This window comes from Electrophorus electricus, chromosome 1, assembly GCF_013358815.1.
Source record: "Electrophorus electricus isolate fEleEle1 chromosome 1, fEleEle1.pri, whole genome shotgun sequence".
NCBI lineage: Eukaryota > Metazoa > Chordata > Actinopteri > Gymnotiformes > Gymnotidae > Electrophorus > Electrophorus electricus.
Window position 1 is genome coordinate 27,151,081 of NC_049535.1, and position 11,093 is coordinate 27,162,173.

General features: G+C 38.7%; 1 protein-coding gene across 1 annotated transcript; it reads left to right on the top strand.

Moving 5' to 3' along the window:
* The first annotated feature begins 992 nt into the window (after positions 1-992).
* On the top strand, positions 993-10,719 carry ldlra (low density lipoprotein receptor a). The gene is made up of 18 exons (XM_027003356.2): positions 993-1,050; positions 3,831-3,953; positions 4,163-4,285; positions 4,398-4,775; positions 4,915-5,037; positions 5,147-5,269; positions 5,398-5,517; positions 5,738-5,863; positions 6,003-6,174; positions 6,441-6,668; positions 6,776-6,894; positions 7,063-7,202; positions 7,439-7,580; positions 7,789-7,932; positions 8,101-8,325; positions 8,473-8,553; positions 8,660-8,823; positions 9,056-10,719. Exons 1-18 carry the CDS (start codon positions 993-995, stop codon positions 9,086-9,088), a joined length of 2,622 nt encoding a protein of 873 aa, XP_026859157.2. The 3' UTR covers positions 9,089-10,719.
* Positions 10,720-11,093: the final 374 nt, after the last annotated feature.

Sequence of the window (11,093 nt, forward strand, 5' to 3'; positions counted from 1 at the left end):
TTTGCTTGTTGGCTACCTTAGAGTAAAGAAACAAAACTTGGACACCAAACATATCTTGGCTGAAGAGCAGAACCAGAGACCAGAGAACATAATCTTTTCAAATGATCTTATAAATGCCTTGAGTTCACTGATTATTTATTTATTTTCCTTTTTTTCCCTCATAAATCCATCTGCTGGGGCTCCTAGTTACCATAATAAGGGCTGTTGAAAACTGACTAGTAAATAGGCTAGATGGTATTCAGTATGATGGAGTTCTAATATTTTGATGACTTTCCCTGTCCTTGATTGGCTGAGATAGTCCTGCCAACAAAAGGACACAAGGCTCTTATGCTTTATCTTATTGCTGACAGTTAATTTAGATGGTATTGCAATGTTTTAGTGAGTAGCTGCAAAAACCTCATTTTTGTTCCTTCATTTTATGAAAATAATTGCTGGAATAGTTTTACTGTCATTTCTTTCAGAAATTGGCGTGAGACTGAATATAGTGACTTTTTGCATTCACCACGCTGAGGCTATAATTCAGCATTGACCATATCAGTGCTGGCCAGACTAATACATTTATTTTAATTCGTTTTGTTCGAGTCTTATCTTCTGAGGCTCTCTTCTTTATCTTCGGGGAAAAAAACAAAAGAAAAAAACATAATGATGGAAAATTTGGACTGGGATTTTAGTGGCCCCTCAAACCACGCCCTCTTATATTCAAAAACATGCACTTCTAAAATCACACCACCCAACTCCGCCTTGCCGTCAATAAATCCCGCCTACTCTACAAACACATTTCAAATTGAACAAATTTACAATATTACAAATGTATTACTAGCGCTGTCGTGCAACGGAGGAAAATTTCCCGTCATATAAACTTTATCTGTGTTGTTTATCGAAGTTGAATCAACTTGTCGAGTAAAAGACAAGAGTTTCTACTGCTGGTAGTCACTGTACAGAACAGCGCACGGAGCAAAGTGTAGATGCTCTTGACACTACGCTCCGAAACAATGGAGAAAGTCTTATTTTTGCTCTTCGTAGTGCTTCTATTCTGTCCTATTCAAACAGGTAAGATGCCGGAGGCGTTATTTTACGCTTGATTGATTATTTATCATACTTTTTCGAAAAGGTTGTTGTTAATATATATTTCCAGTTTATAATCTTTTGTATTTACGTTTTTACTTCAGTTTGCGGTTGCACAAGTTTAAATTTTTTTTTTTAATTATTATCAATTTAACACTTTTATAGGCATCTTCCTAGGTTAAAGAGAATAATTGTTACAAGAGATTATGTACCGTTGAGGGCTTGCAGAACAGGTTTAATATTGCATCACACAGTGCAGCTCATCTTTGGATTCTCTCACCACAGCATACCTGCGCGCGCCAGCTCATTTTCTATGCCATTGACCCATCACCCATGAGAACACGTGTGTGGCTTCCTTTGCTGTGGCATTCCTCCTATTCCTCGAGATGCTTTTCTGAAGCATTTCTAATATTATCTGTGTATGTGTGCTGCCACGTTACCCCAGATGTATGAAAGCTCTAGCATTGTCTTCATTCCCCTAAATGTATGAACCAAAACAGAGATTTTTACTTTATGGGGGGCCTTGAGCCTGAACAGGAGTAATGACAGACATGCCCCACATCCACACTGTTCATTGTTTAGATTCACATTTCTTTGCTCCCCCTGTATTGCTCCACCTATTGTTAGACACTGGCATTAAAGGAGCAATAAGCAATTATCTCTGAAGGTTCTTCGCCTTATGAAATAACTGATATCAGTTTTCTTTGCACTCTGTACTGACACCTATTGGTTTGGGTGTAGCAGAGTTTCTACTGACTGTAATGTCTCTACTGCCCCAGTGCTGTGGAGAGGTTTAGACAATATCGTTTACATTATCATACGATGGATAACTATACCAATTCAGAGACATTGTATACAAGGAAACCGGTAACTGGATAAAAAATTAATTGGAAAGCTTGTAATACCCAATATTGTGGCTGTATCACAGTAACTACTGAATTCAATATAAAGAATCAATCACCTTGTCAGTAATGGAGTAACTGTGAAAAAGCAAGGCCTGTCATATTCTAAGTTTGGTGTCATCATATCTTTGTCTCTCTTGTTGCAGAGTTATGCACACACATACAAGCATAAAGAAATAAGGAAGAATATATTCGATTAGTTAGCTAGCTGGATTTTACAAAAGAAACATGCAGCTTCGTCATCACTCTGAAGTTCCTTTTCCTTCAGCTAGGGCTCTCCATCTGGAAACGCTACGCGAGTGTTGACTATGGTTTTGTGCTGATGGGGATATTTAAGCTTTTTTCCTATTTACTCAGTTTAATGTTATTTGCTTCTTAGTCCATCATTGTTTCAGTCTGCATTATTGATATATCAAGTATCGATGTTACTCCATGATTGTTGCTATATTCCACATTCAGACACAAACAACTGGCTCATTATACCAAATGATAAATATATGGCTCATGGTAACTACAGGCCATGTCACTACAGGACAGCTGGCTACAGTAGAATCTTTAGCCAAACAGTGTGCAGGTCTTCCGTGGCAGATTGCCTGCTTATGGTCATATGACCTGAACATATAGATCACCAGAGGAGTGGCTCACGCTACACATTTTAAAATGGTTTATCCAAAGCCTACAAACCAATTTGAGTAATTTAATTAGTTTATAACATGTCCAGTGATTAACTGTCATAACAATTTATCTTCATGGTGTGAAGCTGAGAGCTCTCCCTATAACTTCCAATGACTCTCTTGATTTTAGATTGCAGAGATAATAATGATTAAAATGTATTTTATAAATGTGTATAGATGATAAATGAGTGATATTATCCTTTATGACCCTGATTCTCTAACAGAGCATGATTAGAGGGCTCAACTTCCAAACTGGTTTATCATTGATAAGAAACAAACCAAGCCGAGTATTACTACTGGCTATGCAGGGTTCGGAAGGGCATTCTTTTTGAATTCTTGAAACTTGTTTATTAGTGCACAAATGACCATTTGTCCCCCAACGATTCCTAAAACCTTATGCAAAAATCATAAAGAATCAATTATGCATATATCCTTCCCCACTGTAAAAGCACTGTAGACCTTGCATGGTTTAATTATACATTGTGTCCGGTTAACCCAATCAATAAGAAGTGGTGTGATCCATTAGCCCCTCCCCTAACATGCTTGTCAGAAACAGGTGTTCAGCTATACAGTGGCTACAGGACACCATAAAGATATTCCCAATGGCACCATCCCTACCCTGACAATTCTCTGGGAGCTGAACAGGGCATAATTCACTTGGCTGAGTGATGAGCTTGGGGTTGGGAAGAGATTTCTTTTTGTTTTTTTGTTTTTTTTGGTTGACTAAACAAACAGACTGTGGTCCTTTAAATGAGTCAAGGGGGTGGGGGGGATGGGGCAAAAAAGGAAGGACATGATATGCCATTACCACACTGGTTAAACCCAACAGGCTTTGTCTCATATTTTGTATTTATATGTGTGGTCATGAACCAAGGACATTAAAAGGTCATGGGATTCAATTAACTCCTGTTGGACCAGTTGGACCCTGAAACGTTGGTGGTTGGCACCCAATAAGCAAGGACATTGTATGCTTAACAGGGGCTTCTCTTTGCGTCTGTCTGTTTGGGAACGCTTGCTAAATCTGTGCTAAAGAGCTGGACTTTCAGTCCAGTTGGCTCATTTTCCTAAATTCATTTCTCATCACATTCATCTTATAAGCTGCTAAACTGTGTTAAGCAAGGCAGGGTTTGTAAATGTCTGTGTGGCACATTACAGATAAATGAATGTTAAAAATATTCCTATTCTACAGAGGCTGTGGCTTGTGGCTCCAGGAATTTCCAGTGTGGCAATGGCAGGTGCATTACGATGAGATGGACATGTGATGGCTCAGATGACTGTGGTGATGGCACTGATGAGCTCCCTGCTGCCTGCTGTGAGTATTCAGTATTAGTATTCTGTATTCAATGTCAGTATTTATTGGTATTGTTATTGTTTCTCAGAGCAACAACACCCCTTTCAGTGATGCAACGCTGCACTGTAGATATTGCAAGCATCAGTTTTATGAACAGATTTTGTTTAGCCTACTAAGGACTGAGCTGGTACGTCCTAATCTCAGTTTATGTTCTGTCCTTGCTTCCTCAGTAGCAAAGACGTGCAAACTCAGTGAATTCGGCTGTGGTGGGCGGTTAAACCAGTGTGTGCCCAACAGCTGGAAGTGTGATGGAAAGGCAGACTGCGAGAATGGAGCAGATGAGGCTGGCTGTGGTGGGAAAAGCTTTAATCAATTACTCATGTTCATAACATTACAATGAGAGACTGCGTCAAGGGATAAAATATATCTACAATGTCTTTGCCCTCCTTTACCTGTCTGTGATAGGTCCCAGGCAGTGTTTGAATGGTGAATTCCGCTGTGACAGTGGGCAATGTGTGTCAAGGTCATTCGCCTGCGACAAGGAGCCAGATTGCGAGGACGGCAGTGATGAAGTCCACTGCCCGCCCACCACCTGCAGCGTCTCTTCCTTTCGCTGCAACAATTCTATGTGCATCCCACGCTTGTGGGCCTGTGACGGAGACCAGGACTGCACTGATGGCTCTGACGAGAGACCCCAGACCTGCGCCCTGCAGCCATCTATGGCTCCCAGCATACCCTGCTCCTCCATGGAGTTCCAGTGTGGCAACGGCAACTGCATTCCCAACATCTGGAAATGCGATGGAGATGCAGACTGCCTGGATGGATCAGATGAGAAAAACTGCTGTAAGTCAAAAAGCTTTCTTGGTGTCTGGGACAGTCTTCATCATCCTGTTTGGAAAACTGTTATGATTCAACTCTTTGTAGAGGATTTTCTCTGCTCAGACTGCTGCTTAACTACCCTGGATGCTTTGTATTTGAATAGCCTTTTCCACATGCCAGCTGGATGAATTTCAGTGCGATGATGGATCCTGTATCCATGGCAGCCGTCAGTGCAACCAAGTGTATGACTGTAGAGACATGAGTGATGAACTGGGTTGTGTTAATGGTAAGTCAACACTCACCCAGTTCTTTTCATAAAAAGCTCTGTAGTTAGAGCTACAATATGAATACAGCATGCTAACTTCTTAATAATATCTATCCCATCTATTTTTCAGCATCGCACTGTGAAGCACCATCCAGGTTTAAATGCCGCAGTGGAGAATGTATCAGCATGGACAAAGTTTGCGACAAGCAGCGTGACTGCAGGGATTGGTCTGATGAGCCCTTGCGTGAGTGTGGTGAGTGAAATGCTTAACACAAACATTTCCTTTTCTTTAAATGTTCCAGACCTGATTTTGCTATTTTCTTACAACAACCTGTGGTTTTTGGTCCACAATGTATAAAGTCTTGACTTTCAAACCAACAGATTCTAATGAGTGTCTGTACAACAATGGTGGCTGCTCTCATATCTGTAACGACCTGAAGATCAGCTATGAATGTTTGTGCCCCAATGGATTCCGCTTAGTGACCAAGAAACGCTGTGAAGGTAAAAGAGCGATGATACAGCAGTGGCTAAAATGTACTGCAAAATACCTGAAGTAGTTATCATACTGCTCATATTTCATTCAGGCTACAACTAAATCCATCAATAATCATTTTATGGTTTTGTGTACAGATTTTGGCTTATCCTAACATTGTTCTTGCTACCCTGACACATAATGTTAACGTGAATATTAGGATCTTATCTGTTTTTCTCTCCCACTTAGACATTGATGAGTGTGCCAACCCAGACACCTGCAGCCAAATCTGTGTCAACCAGATGGGCAGCTACAAGTGTGAATGCAAGGAAGGCTACAAAATAGATCCAGCAACCAAAGCTTGCAAAGCTATTGGTATGTGTTCAAACTCTAGCATGAAACTTTAGATTTACATTGTCATCACACACAAATTATAAAGCTGTTACAATAGTGTAGTTTCATTTTTTCCCTGGTTTTCTCTATCTTTATTCCTTGTCCTCTTGACCATATTCAGGAACTATAGCCTACCTATTTTTCACCAATCGCCATGAGGTGAGAAAGATGACACTGGATCGTAGCGAGTACACACGTGTCATGTCTCGCTTGAAGAATGTAGTTGCACTGGACATAAATGTTGCTACCAAAGAGATCTTTTGGTCTGACCTGTCCTTGAAGAAGATTTATAGGTAATATGAAAGATGTTTCACACTGGATACTGGTTTATTCACAGAAAGCTTTGAACTTCTATTGGTGTATTTTAGAAAGTCAAAATCTAAAATACATTTAAATACTTTAAATACCTTTAAATACTGTGATAATACACTAATCATAGACCCAAATACGCTTACTTTTATTTGCACTTTAATTTCATAGTCATTGCTTTATTTCATAGAGTCAAAGCAATAAAAGACATCACTTTCCAGTTCCTTACAAACTACACTGTATGTCCTAGAGCACCTATAGATTCTGCAGCAGACTCCTCCCAGCATAGTGTTGTGATTGACACTGGTTTAGCTGCACCTGAGGGGATTGCTGTGGACTGGATCCATGGTACTATTTACTGGACAGACAGTATACATAGGACCATCTCTGTAACAACTTCAGATGGAAAGAAGTGGAAGACACTCTTTAAAAAAGGCCTGGGGAAGCCCAGAGCTATTGTGGTTGACCCAATCAAAAAGTGAGTCAAGGCCCAAACTTGAAGCAAAATGAGCACCCATGTGTGCCAGCTACTTTACCAACTGTAATGATTTAGAATGAGTAGATGATATATTGTATCTATTATAGCTTTGTGTACTGGACTGACTGGGGTACACCAGCTAAGATTGAGAGGGGTGGAATGAATGGAGCTGATCGTACTGCCTTAGTGACTGAGGACATTGTCTGTCCCAATGGAATAACGCTTGGTAAAAACATCTTTGGCTGTATCATGGCACCTCACAGGTCAATGACAAGTGTCCTTAATGGCTGAAATTGTTATCTTTCATTGCATAGCTTTGAGAACCATATTGCCATGGATGCTGGTAAGTTTGGTCAATAATTTTACCTGTTTCCTTTTCCTTCCCTATGCTCAGATTTGCTGAACCAGCGCCTATACTGGGTGGACTCCAAGCTTCATACCCTCTCCAGTATAGATGTGCAGGGAGGGAGTCGTCGGGTTCTCATTATAGACCAGGGCAGACTGACCCACCCACTGAGTGTCACTGTTTTTGAAGTGAGAATATCACTTAGAACCCAGTTCAAAAGTTCACAACTTTGAACTTTAAAACAATAATTTCTTTAATATTTATTCAGTACACCTTTCTCTGAAATTCAGACAGATGGAACCGTAAAATATACAATATAAAATAATTTTTAAATTATTATTTCAGGTACTAATGAAGTGTCATTTGGAAAGAATACAGAAATACTTTGCAAAAATTAAACATTAAATTAATTTCACATTTTCAGGAGAAAGTGTTCTGGACTGATATCAGCAACAATGTCATTCTGAGTGCAAACCGTCTGACAGGGGGAGACATCACTAAAATGGCAGAGCACCTCTCATCTCCAGAGGATATTGTGCTGTACCACAACCTCAAGCAACCCAGTGGTGCGTTGGCCAGTTTTACCACAATGCCAAATCCTACATACATATTGTGTCCTACATACATACCGGTCCCCAATAAATAATACAGCAAAAATGTATTTTACCTATTTCTTAAGAATTTAATCTACCTCTTGTAAGGTGTAGGGTTTGACCAGTATTCTTGTTTTATATTATTGTCTTCTTCTTCTTCTTCTTCTTCTTCTTCTTCTAGCTATGAATTGGTGCAAGGCCAGCAATGGAGGTTGTGAGTTCCTGTGTTTAGCTGCCCCACAGGTTAGCAGGTTCTCACCCAAGTACACATGTGCCTGTCCTGACCATATGATGCTGGACAAGGATATGAGGAAATGTATTCCTGGTAAGCTCAATGTAGTATAGTCATTTATAATATGGTTTACAGTAATTGAATAATTCATTCAAAATGTATTCCAAAGTTTATTTGATATGTATTATTAGCAGATAATCATTTAAGTACCTTTAATGTCATGGTCCTCATCCTCTGTACTGTGTTTTTTGTTTTGGACAGTTGTTCCAACCACAGCAGCACCAGACCACTCCAAAGCTAGTCCAAACCAGACCAATGGTCATCTTTATATACCCTCAGATACTTCTCAAAAACTTTCTGCTTCTACTAGTACCAGTCCAGCAGCTCCATGCACAACCATGCCTGTCCTTTACAGCCAGATCACACAAATTGGCAATGTCAAAATGACCCAGACGAACTCACCTTTTGAAGTGTCCACTCATATAAGTAAGGATCCCTTCATATTTATAATAAACTTTTTTGACCTGCAGCATTGTAGCCAGTAACCCCATGAATTTAAGGAATTTCAGTCATTCCAAAAATGTGAAATTCTCATTTGAAATTCTCAGAGTTGGGATTGTTTTGTTCTTGTAGGCAGCCACAATGGCAATGCTGTTGCCATGCCCCAAACTGAATCTTCAACACCAGTCGCTCTTTATATTGCCTTGCCTTTGGGTCAGTATAATTAAAGAGTATAGATTAATTGTATCTGTAAGATCCGAATAATTTATCTTAGAAACCCTGATTACTCCCTAACTAACATTTTACTTTCTTCCTAAAGTGGTGTCATGTTTGGTTACATTTGCTGCTGTGTTACTGTGGAGGAACTGGAAGATGAGAAACACTAATAGCATTCACTTTGAGAACCCAGTCTACCAGAAAACCACAGAGGACACGGTCCATATATGCAGAAGCTACAGTTTAGATGGATACTCCTATCCACCTGTAAGGCACGAAAACTTCTTTACTATAATTCATTAGTGTACTTTTAGAATTAGCAGTGTCTGGTTGTCTGTAACAAACCCTTGAAAGGCAAAATTGAAAGTGATTTACTAGTCAAGAAAAGGCCATGTAATGATCTTTGAACTTTGAAAAGCAGAGTTTTAGTGTTAAGTCAATGCTCATGATCACTGGTGCACAACATTGTTAACTAATTCATCTTTCATCTTTTTTCCAGCGGCAAGTTGTCAGTCTTGATGATGAATTATAAGTTATTCAATAAGATTGCTAAGGCTGAAAAATGAAATTCTGCCTCAAGGTCAAAAGAGGACCTTTCCTTTTTTGTACAACATTATCAAATGGACATTCAGAGTTTGAGAACACGTTTCACTGATGAAAGACAATTCCAGGGGCACAAACAAGGTCATCAGGCCAGTGCAGCTCATAGCAGCTTCTAGTAAATGGCTAAAAACAAAGTAACATCAGACAACAGCAAACTCTCCTGTAAAATAACCTTTTTCAATGCATTTTGAGTTTTGAGGTATTGTAAATATTTTATGTTCTACCTTTGTGAGTGTACCTTTTTAAAATATATTTCATTAAATGTAAATACTACTTTTAACACTACTAACATGTAACTAGCAAAACCTCAGGACATACAGTTACATAAAACAAAAGCCTAACAGACTCTTTTCGGTAGAATGGAATAGTGCCAGGACCGCCTCCACCTAAAAAACAATTCTGCCAGCATGTATAACACAATACTTTTTCTAAATGAGTGGTACTTTTTTAAATTTTTTAACTGTACCACAACAGCAGATTATCAATAACCCACAGTCTATAAATACTGGAAAGCTGTTGGACACAAATCAGCATCAATTTAATATAATTTAACATCACACCATTGCTGACTATATAGAGAACTGTAAAACCTTTTTAAACTCTTATAAAATGTTCAGCATTGGTGACCAATGTGGCAATATTTGTGATGTTAACACACAAAGGTATATTTTGTCTGTGAGTTGGAATTTCATTTTGTTTTGTTTTTTATTTTATTATTCTCTGCAATACTAAAAATCTCCTTCAACTTTATCCCTTATTCACATCTGTCATATCTGTCTTTCTTCAATTTCATCTAATGATGAAAATACTTAACAAAGCCTCCACAAATATTCAGTATATCACTGTTAAGTGCTTGTAAATACAATAATTAAGGCTGTCATTTTTGTCTAATTTTGGATCACCGAGAAGTATAGGTAGAAATTGATATTTGTGTATTTAGAACAGTATGTTAAGATAAAAAATACTACAGGCAGAATTGGCCTGTAAGGGATTAGACACCAGACAGCACAACAGTCTCCCTAGCTGTTACGGCTAGTTTTGCAGCAGGGATGTGTAAATGTTGTTTTGATTGATGCCATTCTGGGAGATTTAGAGGTGTTGTGTATTGGTTTGATAAATGAGGAGCTGGATTAGATCACTACATTTATAGCATTGAACCACTGCTGGTTAAAGTACTGTGTGAAGATTTGTTAAATGTTTATCTACAAATGTAAATGCACTTTATTATTCTGTCTGTACATTATTCTAGTCTGTACATTTAAGTCTGATGTATATAAACAAATACCATTATTTATTGTAGACTCTACATAGATTGCCTCTTGTGTGTGAAAATCTGAAATATCTTAAAGTATACAGTGTCTTCTGTATACAACTACGTGTAACATTGTATGTTCTGAATGGCTGACATAGTTGTACACAGCGATCTGTTTAGTAGAGAACTACATGCCCTGAGCATTCATGGACTATGACTGACACTTTTTTATGAAATAGTTAAAAATATTTCTTAGCCTGTGTATCATTCTGATTTTCTGAAAAGTAAATAAATGTCTGCTATATTTTCTCATTGGTTGTTGTAGTATTATTATATTCAATGAATTACTACAGATTAGGTTAAACCATCTACAATCTAAAGAGCAAGATTTACCATATAAAACATTAAAGCACCAGCTGCTTTATTGGAACCACTTATAGGTGCATTTTGTGAAACTCTAGCTTGTCTGCTGCTGTGTACATTTTGCCAGCCATGGATTTTGTTTTGGTGGCAAACCATTCTAAACATGTGACATGGTAGTGGGCATTGCACTGGCCATGGATCACGCACAGCAGTGTTACTGGAGTCATCCGCTGTCCAAACACATCTAGCTAACAATGGTCCAGCAGTGAAGAGCTGGAGACTGGCTAAAACAAATAATGCATGGCCACAGATGGGTGAT

Excerpts from the sequence above, each read along its gene's own strand:
- ldlra (XM_027003356.2), top strand. The coding sequence starts at position 993 with ATGGAGAAAGTCTTATTTTTGCTCTTCGTAGTGCTTCTATTCTGTCCT. Across the intron at positions 6,895-7,062 it reads TCCCAATGGAATAACGCTTG|ATTTGCTGAACCAGCGCCTA; the intron begins GTAAAAACATCT and ends CCCTATGCTCAG. Across the intron at positions 8,554-8,659 it reads TTATATTGCCTTGCCTTTGG|TGGTGTCATGTTTGGTTACA; the intron begins GTCAGTATAATT and ends TTCTTCCTAAAG.